General features: G+C 43.3%; 1 protein-coding gene and 1 non-coding gene across 2 annotated transcripts in view; both read right to left on the bottom strand.

The window, feature by feature from the left end:
* Positions 1-239: 239 nt before the first annotated feature.
* trnaw-cca (transfer RNA tryptophan (anticodon CCA)) lies at positions 240-311 on the bottom strand. Its single transcript has one exon. It is a non-coding gene; the product is annotated as a tRNA-Trp (tRNA).
* An 11,516-nt stretch (positions 312-11,827) lies between these two features.
* LOC148664987 (zona pellucida sperm-binding protein 3-like) overlaps positions 11,828-15,817 on the bottom strand; it is a 246,998-nt gene continuing 243,008 nt past the window's right edge. The window contains exon 4 of the mRNA XM_088631577.1: positions 11,828-12,181. Within this exon, the coding sequence (XP_088487703.1) occupies positions 11,970-12,181 (212 nt within the window). The 3' untranslated portion in view covers positions 11,828-11,969. The remainder of the gene's footprint in view (positions 12,182-15,817) is intronic.

A 15,817-nucleotide genomic window follows, 5' to 3' on the forward strand; every position in this document is an offset into this window, starting at 1 on the left:
AGTTTGAAACTTCCATTCTCTGATGTCACTGTCTCTAAAGTCGGACGTGATGTTTCGCAGATGTGCAGTGTGCCTTTTCTCTTGTCGTGTTCAAGATGAAATGCTGCATAAGCTCCTGACTGGGTGTTCTGTACTGTTCTGTTATTTCATTCGGATTACCTAGGTGGTGTACAGCTAAAACCCGACTGCATGGTGTAAATTCCGGGTTCGGCACCAGCAGCACCTGCAAACACATCAGCTGACCTCGACGTGATTTGAGCACGCAACCTTTTGATCTGGAATCAGACACGCTACCATTGCGCCACGAGGTCACTTGTGACCAGTGCTTTTAATTCACCCAAAGAGAAAAATCAGCGTCCCTGAAAAAGATTGTTTTCATTCTCTCCTGTGAGGAGCGCCGCTCTTCCAACGAGGGTCTCTTCTTCCCAGACCACAGATTATTCTTCCCGCCCGGTTCTCTCACGGAGAGCAGACACACCGTCTCCACTAATGTGTTTACTACATCTATAGATCTGACTCCCTACAGCCCCGATATTCCTGGACAGGATATTTACCACCAGCCTGGTGAACTTCTCATCTTGACCTCTCCCAGGAGGAGCACAATTAACACAGAATCCTCTCTCCATTTAGCAAATAACACAAAACACTGTTTACCTGTCAAGACAGAAAACCAGGCTGCTCCAGGTGAGGCTTAAACTCACAACCTCGGCATGAGTCCACTGAATATGTCATTTTACATGGCCTGAACCAGGAAAGAGATTGGAAGTCAAGAAGTTATGGTTTTGTTTTAATACTTGCCTACTCTTTTAATTTTTCGGTCAAATCTTTTATTTGGGAGTACTTTCAATGGAGGTTAATCTTTGTCCCGATGCACGATTCTGGGCCATGGTGTGTCTTGAATAATGTTCTTATAGGCTTCAGTTTGGAAAAGTGCGCTCTTCAGAAGCTACCGAAACCGCTAATGGTTACATAACACTTAATGCAAAAGCAATGTTCGGGTTTGAAAAAAAAATATTACTTGCTATGAATACAAACACTGTTACAGGAGGCGTGTTAGGGCTATTTTAGCTTAGATCATCAATTCATCTTACATTTCTTCTCCATCTATATCCACAGCGTCATCGCTACTGAGCGCTAAAGGCAGGTCCTGGCAATACAATCTTCTTTAGAAAACATTTTTAAAACTATTTCCACTACCATACATAAAGTAAAAGATACCGATTGCACTCACCTAATAAAATCTCTTATCCAGGGACGTTGTAGCTAGATGCAAATTCCAATCGAAAATGTATCAGCTTTAACATTTTCTTTTGGATCCACAGGACGATCAGCATGAGACTCAAAATATACCTGTGTTTGATTGTACAGCATAGATTGTACAGCATGTATGTTTACATTTATGTTAAAATTAAGGTAAATATATCAGTATATCACCGGGGTAAAGTTAGCTTGAAGTTCGAAAACGATTTTGGCACGCCTGTAGCGCTTTCACGAAATCTCTTAGAGTTACAAAAACACTTGCTTTGTGTATAAAATACATTGTGGATGATTTCTCAGCCTTTACTTTTTCGTTTTTATGACATTTTTTTGACCAAGCACGAATATTCTTTTGTCCATATCTCCGCAATGGAAGCACAGAACGCCTTCAAACCAAAAGCATTTTAAAGACCACGACTTGTGGATATTTCCACAGCCTTTACTGTGCCACCAACTTAGCCATCAAACTATCGGTGAGCTAATTATCTTTTTTTAAACCTCCGGTTTTTCATCAATGCGTAATTACGCACGAACTGGAACCCGGGGGACCGCTGTGTGCACACGTTCACAAAGCGAGAAATACTGTTCAATACGGCTTCACGCGAAAAACCCGTATATGACCATAGGAAGCAGAACAGCGCGGTCTCCAATTACCCAGACTGTAAGCACGGGAATAAAGCTTTGTTTGATTTCTGAAACCCTTCCTTTACGTCCTGTTTTCATTCAGGTAAGGGTCAACTATATTCACAATACTACTGACAGCAGGAAGTTTAAAATATTCTTTTCTCAGCAGCTTATTAAAAACAGCTCCCATGATGTTCAAACCGACTTTTTACACAGAACACTGACACAGCTTTGTGTTCTGAATCTCTTTTTCTCTTGCTTTTATTTAATGTGGCACAATGCACTGGGATAGGGGTATTCTGTTCACAAACCAATAGCATTTAAACCACAGCACCCACAATGCTGCTGGTAAGTGTTTTGCACACTAAGCAGGTCATCTGACTATTCCCAGCTTTGTTTTGGGTTATGGAACCTTTCTTTTTTATGATTTTCTGAAGATAACACTACAGGTAACACACTGGGATAGGTGGGTCTTCTTCATGGCTCAATAGCATTTCAAATACAGCACCCACACTGCTGAAACTAAGTGTTTTACACACCACACAGGTCCCCTAAACTTATACAACCTTTCTGTGGTTGTGGCCCCTTTATTTATTTTTTTAATAAGAATTTTAGTTTTTCAATATGGCACCATTAGACAGGCGGTACATGGGGATTGGGGGGTGCTATTCATGAGTCAATAGCTCTTCAAGCACAACAGCCACAGTGCTGCAACCAGGTGTTTTACACCAGACATTTCCCCTAACCTTATACAACCTCGCTTTGAGTTGTGGAACATTTCTTTATTTTTTAATGGTTTTCTTGACTGTAATCAAGTGTTGTGCTCACTAGGCAGGCCTCCTGACCTTTCACAGTCATGCTTTGTTGTGTGCAACTTTAATTATCTTTTTAGGATTTTTTTAACATGGCAACTTCCACCGAGACGGGTGGGGGGTGTGGGGGTGCTCTTCAATAGCTTTTTCATCTATACACACAAACAGATGTAACCAAGACACTCAGAACCTGTCACGCAGGGGCTGACTGCTGAGGATAGGGATCCAATGCGGTGCCCTTGGTAGGGTTGGCGCGAGACGCAGGCGTAGTCGGAGTGAACAGGCAGGGGCCTGAGTCCAGGAAGGCGTAGTACAGGCGTAGGCACAGAATCGACAGGCGAAGGAGTAGTCGAGGGACTGGCAGGGGTCGGAGTCCGGGAAGTCGTAGAAGTTGCGTCGGTAGGCAGAGGCGTAAACGAAGAGACAGGCTGGGGTCAGGATCCGAGAAAGCGTAAAACAGGTGAAGGTACAAAATCGAGTGGCTAAAGCGGTTGTCGGAAAAGCGGGGTCGAGGTCCAGGGGAGAAGTCATAGTAAGGCAAAGGCGTAGTTAGTAGGTAAGCTCCGGGAGAGAATCTCAATCATGAGCAATGACCGGGGGACAGATGAGGGTTTAAGTAGAGGACTGATTGACATGTGCACGTTTGGTATGGGGAGAGCTCGAGGGAATGCGGGAGCGCTTGCCTGCGTGAGGGAGATTCATGACAGAACCAACAGAATCAACCTGAACTCATAGAAAAACAAGAATGCCTCCGAGACACCTGAATCCCCCTCCTGGACCACTCTGGTATCAACACCCCCAAACCCATCCATACCAGCTAACAAGACTCAGAATCGGTGCAACCCTCCAACCTGGACCAAGAGCAGGATGGGACAAGAACCTGCACCACACTACATACACAGGTTTGTATTTTTGGCTGAAGATGAAAATGTCTAACATAGATTGTTTTGGTTCTAGCAAACAATAAAAATAGTTGTTAAAATCCAAACACACATAATGAGATCACTCTCTGTCAGTATGTGTAACATTCTGGGTCTGGGCTCCTCTGTATTTGGGCTAAAGAGAGTTCAACAACATTATTAAATGCACTGACATCATAATCTGACAAGAGACATTGTTTAGGGGAGACTTGACCACCCACTGTCCCCCTGGTATCGTGAAGCTCATTGTCCTTTAGCTTTCCAAAACCAGAATCACTTGAGACTCCGGGGGGATCGGTGTATGCAAAATATGAATTCCTTATGCAAAATAAAGAAAGGGGCCACAACCACAGCAAGGTTGTATGAGGTTCTGGGGGCTGTCTGGTGTGTAAAACACGTGGTTTCAGCAGTGTGGCTGTTGTATTTGAAATGCTATTGAGCCATGAAGTCGACCCGCCTATGGCACTATATTACCTGTAGTGTTATCTTCAGAAAATCATTACAAAATGAAGAAAGGGGCCACAGCCACAGCAAGGTTGTACGAGGTTCGGGAGCCTGTCTGGTGTGTAAAACACTTGGTTTCACCAGTGTGGCTGCTGTATTTGAAATGCTATTGAGCCATGAAGTCGACCCACCTATGGCACTATATTACCTGTAGTGTTATCTTCAGAAAATCATAAAAAAATTAAGAAAGGGGCCACAGCCACAGCAAGGTTGTATGAGGTTCGGGGGCCTGTCTGGTGTGTAAAACACTTGGTTTCAGCAGTGTGGCTGCTGTATTTGAAATGCTATTGAGCCATGAAGTCGACCCACCTATGGCACTATATTACCTGTAGTGTTATCTTCAGAAAATCATTACAAAATAAAGAATTGGGGCCACAGCCACAGCAAGGTTGTATGAGGTTTGGGGGCCTGTCTGGTGTGTAAAACACTTGGTTTCAGCAGTGTGGCTGCTGTATTTGAAATGCTATTGAGCCATGAAGTCGACCCACCTATGGCACTATATTACCTGTAGTGTTATCTTCAGAAAATCATTACAAAATAAAGAAAGGGGCCACAGCCACAGCAAGGTTGTACGAGGTTCGGGGGTCTGTCTGGTGTGTAAAACACTTGGTTTCAGCAGTGTGGGTGCTGTATTTGAAATGCTATTTAGCCATGAAGATGACCCACCTATGGCACTATATTACCAGTAGTGTTATCTTCAGAAAATCATTACAAAATAAAGAAAGGGGGCACAGCCACAGCAAGGTTATATAAAGTTAGGGGGCCTGTCTGGTGTGTAAAACACTTGGTTTCAGCAGTGTGGGTGCTGTATTTGAAATGCTATTGAGCCATGAAGAAGACCCACCTACCCCAGTGTGTTACCTGTACTGTTATCTTCAGAAAATCATAAAAAAAGAAAGGTTCCATAACCCAAAACAAAGCTGGGAATAGTCAGATGACCTGCTTAGTGTGCAAAACACTTACCTGCAGCATTGTGGGTGCTGTGGTTTAAATGCTATTGGTTTGTGAACAGAATACCCCTATCCCAGTGCATTGTGCTACATTAAATAAACGCACGAGAAAAAGAGATTCAGAACGCAAAGCTGTGTCAGTGTTCTGTGTAAAAAATCGGTTTGAACATCATGGGAGCTGTTTTTAATAAGCTGCTGAGTAAAGAATATTTTAATATTCCTGCTGTCAGTAGTATTGTGATTATAGTTAACTCTTATCTGAATGAAAACAGGACATAAAGGAAGGGTTTCAGAATTCAGACAAAGCTTTATTCCCGTGCTTACAGTCTGAGTAATTGGAGACTGCGCTATTCTTTTGCCTATGGTCATATACGCGTTTGTCGCAAGAAGCCATATTGAACAGTATTTCTCGCGTTGTGAACTTGTGTATACAGCGGTCCCCCGGGTTCCAGTAAGTGCGTAATTACGCATCGATAAAAACCGGAGGTTTAAAAAAAGATAATTAGCTCACTGATACTTTGATGTAGAGGCTGTGGAAATATCCACGTCGTGGTCTTTAAAATGCATTTGGTTTGAAGGCGTTCTGTGCTTCCGTTGCTTCCGTTGCGAAGATATGGACAAAAGAATATTCGTGCTTGGTCAAAAAAATGTCATAAAAATGAAAAAGTAAAGGCTGAGAAAGCATTCACAATGTATTTTATACACAAAGCAAGTATTCTCGCGATTCTAAGAGGTTTCGTGTAAACGCTACAGGCGTGCCAAAATCGTTTTCGAACTTCAAGCTAACTTTACCCCGGTCTGGTACCATAGGTCACGTAGCTTAAAATCCCAGTCATGTTTTTTTTTCCTATCTTGTGGTACATAACGTACCATTTCGGACTATCACAAAGGGCTTGATTTCGTTAAATGCATGTATTCAGTTCCTTTCTGGAAAACTTGTATTTCAAGAAATTCACACAGCTTGCGAGAAATGAAATTCAATTCTTGATTATCAGTGCAGAAGAAGTATTGCCAGCTGGCAAAAAATATTTTTTTTTAACCAGAAAGTTGTGATGTGAGACACGGACCCACCATTCTGTCTGTGTGGCTCGTTCGGTTGTTAACTGAAAGGTTGGTGGTTCGAGTCCACCCAGGGACAGGTTTCTTTTGCGATGTAAACATTGTCTTCGCAAAGGTCGATTGGATTTCTCAGCGAAACCTTAACAATTTTAATATTTGCAGGAAATGTGAGTGTTTAACACGTGTCAGAATCACCGGGAAATGTCCAATTACTGTATGCCCAACATCGCAACTCCCCAGAAAACCAAATTCACCCAAGAAAAAGTCGAGTCGTCATTTATACCCCCGTTGCATCCTCTGCTGAAATATTTTAAAAATACAATGCAGATTTGTTTAAGAACTTGCAAGCTTTGTTACATTAGCACCGTGCATTTGGACTTCGATATTTTGACACATTTACCTTAATTTTAAACATAAATACTGTACAATCTATTGTAATTTTGTTGTAGTATTAAAATATGTTAGCTGAGGATGCAAAGAGGTGAAAGGGAAAGGTCAGAGGGTGTAGTAACACCAAGGTTAGGATTGGTGGAGGTGATAAGGGTGTTGATGGTTTTTCTCTGTAGAGGATTTTGAGTTTTTTATCCTTCTCTGAAGTGAGAAACTGGAAGAGTTGGGAGTTGAGGGATCTGATGAGGTTAGTTATGAAAGGAAGTTGATGTGGAGCTGTTAGCCGTAAAAACTCCTTAATGTCTTTGATGTTTTTCATCAGCGATAAACTGCACTCAGCAAAGATAAAAAGAAAATTATCTTTGCTTACTGCCCTGTCTTTCTCACACCTGAAGAAGGCTCCACAGCCGAAACATTGTGATTCTTTTCTTCTCTTTTCAGCTGGAATAGTCCTTTACTTGTTCCATTGCAGCCTACGCATGCTGACGCAGCTACCCACCCGATATCTAACATTCTATAATCACAACTATGAATGTCCACTTTGGGTATTTTTTCCATGCTTATTTATTATTATTATTATTTATTCTGTCATTGAAGCATATTTTATGTCATACTGAAGTGTCATAATCACTGAAAAAATATTTTTTTCATTTAGAAAGTCAGAAAATGATAAATCACTAGGAATTGCATTTAGCCTGTTCTGATCTAGATTTTCTATATACTTTAACATGCCATGTTCACAATGTCACAACTCAGAAATGAAACAGTGAAGTGTTGTAATTACAAATGTACGTAGCGTCGGGACATTGAGATGTTTTGGTAATGAGGAAGGAGGGACATGCAATGTTCACAGGGTCAAATTTATAAAACGCTAAAGTAAAATTTCTTGTATTTCGGGATTATGAGAGCCTGTTACATTTTGTCTCACACCTCAGTGTCAGAATTTTGAGACATTTTTATAACCAGGGGTAGGTTCATAGCAATAAGCAGAAAGTGCGATCATCCTTTGCTCATCCTCGGTTAACCATATATTCTCATATGCCATGTTCTGAATGTCCCATTTAAAACTGCTATATTAAAATTAAGACTTTTTTATGATCAGAAGGCAAGGTTGTGGTAAATATGCATAAAGTGCAAGTGAACTTATGTTTTGCCTTTGTTTTGTTATTGTGAGTTTTGAAAATTGGTTTTCGATTTTCTGAAATGTGTTTCACACAAAAATGCAATGAGAGAGCCATCAGAAAGGGAATGAAAACTTCCATTAAAATCAAGCTGCATGTAATCATCCATAGTGATACATTTTGTAAAACAAGACAGGAAGAAAGACACTGGTGGGATTTGAACGCAGAATCTCCTGTTTAATAGGAAAACACTTTAACCAAATCAGCCAAGATGCTGTCAGAGTATTAACATCAGGTCTGCGTCAGTGATTACAGCTGACTATCGCTGGAGGACAGTTCAATGTGAACAAGTCAGCCTGCATAATGAGGGGGAAGAGACTGACCTCTGTGATGCACTATAGAGTTACACTAACCTTCTATCCAACTGTTCTATGCTGCATTCTACCCTAGTGGTAAATATTGGTTTCCGTGCGTGTAATATTCCTTTTTTTGTCAAATATTTTCAAGCACAAATTTTGATGTTGAAAATAAGCCTTGTGCTTTTCAATGTTGTGATCCTTTTCCCCCAGTGTCACCCAAATTGATAGATTGTGCTTTGGCAATTCTTCAGGCTATATAGTTTAGAGGAGCTCAGTTGAATTAGTTTGCGTATATAAAGTATTTCTTTTCCCTTTAATCCTTTAAAACATATTACATTTTCAAAACATTGTATCTTTCTTCCTACTAATTGTAGCGGCAATGCTTGTTAATAAGACAGAATTAAGTGTTGCTGTGCTTTCCCAAATGAGGCCCCATCTCTCTCTTCCACTCTGTGGTGCAGCCACAGAGAAGCTATTCAGGCAGGCTGATTTAAAGATGTTTTCTTTTGATAAGGGACAGCTCCCAAATGGGGATGCATTTACCTAAGCCTGGCTATCATGATCAATGGGCATCCATTGGCGCCTATCTGTCTAGGGAGTGCCAGATGGACATCTGGACTACATTCCTAAGTGTCAGGAGTAAGTGACTCATATCTCACCTTGATCAACCAATCAGGGACTGGTAGGGCCGAGTAACCCACGTGGGTCTCTGATGCCCATGAAACTTTCATCCAATGAACGAGCTGAAGTTCCTCCAGGTAAAAACAGGCAACAAAGAGCTCCAAGACTATTCTAAAGGGAATTCAAAGGAGAATTCCAGGAGTGTGAGACAATTCCAGGGCAGGACTGCCCAGGAGCAGAAAGGCTCCCAAGGGCAGGACATTCTTGCTGGGTGCCTCCTGACCATCCTGAGACTCAGCCTGGACCACCACGGAACGGCCAGTGTGTCCAAGTGCCAGAACTTTGCTTTGTTCTAAGAGTCGAGAGTGGAGGTTGCCAGAGAGTAACCAAAGGACCCACCCAAGGTTAGCATCAGCAGCAAGCCTCGTGAAAAGGTCAGAACTGTGGACAGCTGAATCACTATTCAGAACTAGCGCTTCATCAGGAATGAACTGGTCTTCTTCCTGACCTGCTGGGACCCACAGTCATCTTTTCTCCTGTGCACAAACTTCGCTAGTTTCAGCCAAAACTAACTAGCCAGTATTCAGAGAGCATCAGCAGCGCACCGTCACAAGCCGCACAGCATAGCCTGGCACGGAGCCAGAGAGTGCGGATTGGACAGCAACAAGCCTGCAACTGTTTCTTCTTCGGAGATCTGAATCCCCAGAGATCGGATGAGTATTCAACTTCACTGCATTACTGCTCCAGAATTCTACTGTTATCCCAACCAGTTGATATCAATTTAATTCCTAAGAGTTATGTACTTGTTTTGAGTATCTAATGCAGAAGTTGTAACCAAGTTAAATTACGAAACGGTCTAAATGAATGATATACTGAACGTATGTCCTCTTGATATGTGTAACTCTTTGTAACTGAATGAGTATATATCTTTTGTATTCTGATAACCCTTACGATAAGATCTGTTTGGTTTACATGCATATTATATATATTAATGAATGTATCCTCGTGTATTAGTACCTGTGTGTGCGTTGTTTGAGTTATATCGCATGGTTGGATTCTAAAGCCATTAAAAGAATCATTTTGTGATTTACTGCTACAATTAATAATTGTCCCAGTAAATGCCCAAACCCTACAGAACTGGTGCCTTCAGAGAGCACACTACATAGTGATGACATCTTTCTGTATGATCAGGACAGGAGCTGCAGGTCTACTGTGGCTACAGTTTTAGCTTATTATTACAATACTTTTTAACAGCGACAGATTCTTAAGATCACGAGGTGTTTATATTATTTCAGTATTAAGCTCTTACTACATTCGGAACTGTCCCATAGGATTCAGTGTTCCATTAGTTTGGCACTAAACTGCTTAGTCTATTGCAGGAATTATACTTAGTCCTGTCCTGTATTGTCCTCTAGAGGACAGCAGCTGTTTCCTTGGGCTCATTGCAATTGGGAACATTGTGATTATTGAGCAGGGGACTAAAGTCAGCAGACGAGCGCGTTGCAAATAGGTAGTAATCTGGCGTACAGAGCTGCATGCTAATCTCTGGATCATCTCCAGTTAATGGGATGCTGTTCTTACCTTGCCATTGACCCAATCTGACTACTGGCACCAACCCTGTTATTACAAAGAAACTTCTTGTGTACCTACCGTGATACATAAGTTTGGTGGAGAGGTTTGGCAGCCCATATTCAGTCAAAGATGTGTGTGCAGATCACTGTGATATATAGGCATCAACAAACTGACAAATATAATATTAAATGTTTAACTGATAAAACCCAAATGAACCAAACCTGTATAAATTAGTGGTGGAAAGGAGTCTTTTTATATAGCAAAAGTTCTCTGATCCTTTGGTAAGAACGATGGGTATATAACCCATTGTCCTCAATATTAGAAATGAATCCTTGAGCACTGCTGTTGTACCAACGATCCTCAAAAGTGCTGCCATTACCACTGTTCTATAAAATCCTAACATAACTTGTCTTGCATAAATTGTAGAACATGCCGTCACATTTCAGTTGCTTCTCAGTAGCAGTTTGATCTATTATCACCCTACTCCCCACATCATAACCTTCGCTCTTCTAATTCTAGTCTCCTAACTGTCCCCCAAGCCCGTCTACACTGTATGGGTGACGGGGCCTTCTGCTGTTATGCCCCCAAGCTCTGGAACTCTCTCCCCAAGGATACCAGAGTCACCTTCCCTAAACTCCTTCAAATTCAGACTCAACACCTTGTTCTGTAGAAGAGCCTTTACTGAACTGGTTCTATTCTTTACCCCTCTGCTTCTACTTTCCTCCTTAATCTATTGGAATTGTTTTATCCTGTGTATTCTAATTGTAATTCTGTCAGGTGCTTTGAGAAGCCACCTTCGGAACCATTATATAAAATAGTTTATTCTAAATCCTTGAAACTTTAATAGGGCACTGCAGTAGGGCTAAAAATTGACAGCCTTAATGGGCCATCATGATTTGTGCAAATTATAGGTAGTCACAAAGGGAGACTAGGATTCACTTGAAATCCATGACATGGGACACTGAAACAGTGGAGAGGCTTTGTGTAGTAAGCGTTCAGTCTCAATCTACACAGTCTGTGCTGCTAGCAGAGGTGTTTGTGAACACCGGTCTTCCTAGTCAAGTACTGGGATCTCCAGTCTCAATCCTAATACTTCTCATGACTGTCCACTACCACTGCTGTGAAACCAACACCCCTAAGATGAGACCTCCGAGATTCTAACTGCACCATTATTCACTGATGTTTGCACACCAGTATTGTTCCTCTGCTAAGGAAGGGAAGGCCTACTTTACACCAAGCCCCTGTTGACAATTCCTTCCTTGTGTTTCTTTTAGTCAGTTTGTGCAGCCTAGAATAGGACACCAGATCTCACTCTTACTGGGCACTTCAGTAGCAACTCACACTCCATAAGCACTACCCCTCTCAGAAACGGGAGGATTTCCAGTATATTGAGCACCTCTGTCTCTCCCACAGTAAAAAAGTCACACTGCCCTGCCCAAGGAATAGTGCAGCCATCTTCCCCCAGTACAACGCTTTATTACTCCAGCCATTTTCAGTCCTCATTGGCAGCAATATTGGAAGCATTCTTGAAAGGTGAATCCCCACAAATACTTCCATTGATTAATGGGTCTCACTCCCCTTGAATTCCTCCACCCCATTCAAACCTATTAACCATAAAGAAACAAGGGCAGACAGAAGGGTCTTTCACAGCTTTATTGAGATGTTGCCATTACAAGGCAAGTGGAGGCAGGAGAGTCACAAGGGCCAGGCTGGAGCCTTCATTCAGGCACCTGGGGAGGAAGAAGGAGAACAATCCAGCTACACTGCAGGACACCCACCCCTACAGGAGCTCCTCCTGCCAGACCCTACCTGTCCACTGGCCAACATCTCCAAAGTCCTCTGCTCCCTCCACATCCTCACTGGTGCTCTCAGCATCTTCACTGGAGCTCTGAGGGTCTCCCTCCTCATTCTCAGTCCAGTCAGCTCCCACATCCAGAGGACCCTCTACTGGTGCCACAGCCACCCGACTGCTAGTCACCAGGCTCCTGGTACCTGTGGACAAGCAGCACCCAAGAGTGAGGGATCCGCTATACCCAGAGTCCCACAGTGATGCTACTCATCTAAACAGTCCCTTTGTCCAGCATGGGATCATTCCTCAGTTGTCCAAGCATGGTTGTCTCTTGGTCACCTCCGATGGCCGACAGCTGAAGCCGAACAGGAGCCGACTGACCCTCACGTACATCCTTCTGGAGTCGCACCACACGGCCACTCCTCGGGTGCCCCCGATGGCCGGCCGAGCCGGCTGCCGCCCTCGCTGGGGAGGAAATAGGACGCTCTTGATATAGGCGGGTAAGGGCCGGCTGCCGGCTTCGGGCTTCATCTTCTCCTTGTCGAAGTAGGGCGAGTACGCGTCTCTGGACACGGGAAGGCGGCGGAATTCGGGAGCCAAGGACTGCGAGTCGTTCTCGCTTGCAGACAGGTCTTCGGAGGGCGCATCTGCCAGGTTCAAGTCCTCCGACTGGGCTGCGTCTTCAGGAGCCGGGAGGTCGGCCTGGAGCGCCAATTCCCGAGAGTCCCAGCCAGCCAGCCCGGCGGAGACCAGTGCGGGGAGCCCGGCCCCTGCGCACAGGCACAGCACAAAGAGAAACGAGCGCATCGCCAAATTAACGTCCCGCTAAATTGCTACAGGAGTAAAATAAGTAAACCACCAAACTGTGTTGAAGCAAGAAAGCATAAAGTGTGAACGCTGTGACTAGGTTTTTATACTGGCAGGACCTGCTACCGCACACCTGGTCACACTACCGCTCAATCAACACAATCAATTACACACAGAGACCCGGATTGTTCTCAGCGTACCGGGGTAAAGTTAGCTCGAAGTTCGAAAACGATTTTGGCACGCCTGTAGCGCTTTCACGAAACCTCTTAGAGTTGCGAGAATGCTTGTTTTGTGTATAAAATACATTGTGGATGCTTTCTCAGCCTTTACTTTGTCGTTTTTATGACATTTTTTTGACCAAGCACGAATATTCTTTTGTCCATATCTTCGCGATGGAAGCACAGAATGCTGTCAAACCAAATGCATTTTAAAGACCACGACTTGTGGATATTTCCACACCCTTTATATCAAACTATCAGTGAGCTAATTATCTTTTTTAAAACCTCCGGTTTTTCATCGATGCGTAATTACGCACGAACTGGAACCCGGGGGACTGCTGTGTGCACACGTTCACAACGCGAGAAATACTGTTCAATACGGCTTCGTGCGAAAAACCGGTATATAACCATAGGAAGCAGAACAGCGCAGTCTCCAATTACCCAGACTGTAAGCACGGGAATAAAGCTTTGTTTGATTTCTGAAACCCTTCCTTTACGTCCTGTTTTCATTCAGGTAAGGGTCAACTATATTCACAATACTACTGACAGCAGGAAGATAAAAATATTCTTTACTCAGCAGCTTATTAAAAACAGCTCCCATGATGTTCATACCGACTTTTTACACAGAACACTGACACAGCTTTGTGTTCTGAATCTCTTTTTCTCTTGCTTTTATTTAATGTGGCACAATGCACTGGGATAGGGGTATTCTGTTCACAAACCAATAGCATTTAAACCACAGCACCCACAATGCTGCAGGTAAGTGTTTTGCACACTAAGCAGGTCATCTGACTATTCCCAGCTTTGTTTTGGGTTATGGAACCTTTATTTTTTTATGATTTTCTGAAGATAACACTACAGGTGGGATGGGTGGGTTGTCTTCATGGCTCAATAGCATTTCAAATACAGCACCCACACTGCTGAAACCAAGTGTTTTACACACCAGACAGGCCCCCGAACCTCATACAACCTTACTGTGGCTGTGGCCCCTGTCTTTATTTTGTAATGAGTTTCTGAAGATAACACTACAGGTAATACACTGGGACAGGTGGGTCGTCTTCATGGCTCAATAGCATTTCAAATACAGCACCCACTCTGCTGAAACCAAGTGTTTTACACACCAGACAGGCCCCCAAACCTCATACAACCTTACTGTAGCTGTGGCCCCTTTCTTTAATTTTTTATGATTTTCTGAAGATTACACTACAGGTAATACACTGGGACGGGTGGGTCGTCTTCATGGCTCAATAGCATTTCAAATACAGCACCCACTCTGCTGAAACCAAGTGTTTTACACACCAGACAGGCCCCCGAACCTCATACAACCTTACTGTGGCTGTGGCCCCTGTCTTTATTTTGTAATGAGTTTCTGAAGATAACACTACAGGTAATACACTGGGACAGGTGGGTCGTCTTCATGGCTCAATAGCATTTCAAATACAGCACCCACTGTGCTGAAACCAAGTGTTTTACACACCAGACAGGCCCCCAAACCTCATACAACCTTACTGTAGCTGTGGCCCCTTTCTTTAATTTTTTATGATTTTCTGAAGATTACACTACAGGTAATACACTGGGACGGGTGGGTCGTCTTCATGGCTCAATAGCATTTCAAATACAGCACCCACTCTGCTGAAACTAAGTGGTTTACACACCAGACAGGCCCCCAAACCTCATACAACCTTACTGTGGCTGTGGCCCCTGTCTTTATTTTGTAATGAGTTTCTGAAGATAACACTACAGGTAATACACTGGGACAGGTGGGTCGTCTTCATGGCTCAATTGCATTTCAAATACAGCACCCACTCTGCTGAAACCAAGTGTTTTACACACCAGACAGGCCCCCGAACCTCATACAACCTTACTGTGGCTGTGGCCCCTGTCTTTATTTTGTAATGAGTTTCTGAAGATAACACTACAGGTAATACACTGGGACGGGTGGGTCGTCTTCATGGCTCAATAGCATTTCAAATACAGCACCCACTCTGCTGAAACCAAGTGTTTTACACACCAGACAGGCCCCCAAACCTCATACAACCTTACTGTAGCTGTGGCCCCTTTCTTTAATTTTTTATGATTTTCTGAAGATTACACTACAGGTAATACACTGGGACGGGTGGGTCGTCTTCATGGCTCAATAGCATTTCAAATACAGCACCCACTCTGCTGAAACTAAGTGGTTTACACACCAGACAGGCCCCCAAACCTCATACAACCTTACTGTGGCTGTGGCCCCTGTCTTTATTTTGTAATGAGTTTCTGAAGATAACACTACAGGTAATACACTGGGACAGGTGGGTCGTCTTCATGGCTCAATTGCATTTCAAATACAGCACCCACTCTGCTGAAACCAAGTGTTTTACACACCAGACAGGCCCCCGAACCTCATACAACCTTACTGTGGCTGTGGCCCCTGTCTTTATTTTGTAATGAGTTTCTGAAGATAACACTACAGGTAATACACTGGGACAGGTGGGTCGTCTTCATGGCTCAATAGCATTTCAAATACAGCACCCACTCTGCTGAAACCAAGTGTTTTACACACCAGACAGGCCCCCAAACCTCATACAACCTTACTGTAGCTGTGGCCCCTTTCTTTAATTTTTTATGATTTTCTGAAGATTACACTACAGGTAATACACTGGGACGGGTGGGTCGTCTTCATGGCTCAATAGCATTTCAAATACAGCACCCACTCTGCTGAAACTAAGTGGTTTACACACCAGACAGGCCCCCAAACCTCATACAACCTTACTGTGGCTGTGGCTCCTTTCTTTATTTTGTAATGAGTTTCTGAAGATAACACTACAGGTA

This window comes from Lepisosteus platostomus, chromosome 5 (genome assembly GCF_059453375.1).
Source record: "Lepisosteus platostomus isolate fLepPlt1 chromosome 5, fLepPlt1.hap1, whole genome shotgun sequence".
Classification (NCBI taxonomy): Eukaryota; Metazoa; Chordata; class Actinopteri; order Semionotiformes; family Lepisosteidae; genus Lepisosteus; species Lepisosteus platostomus.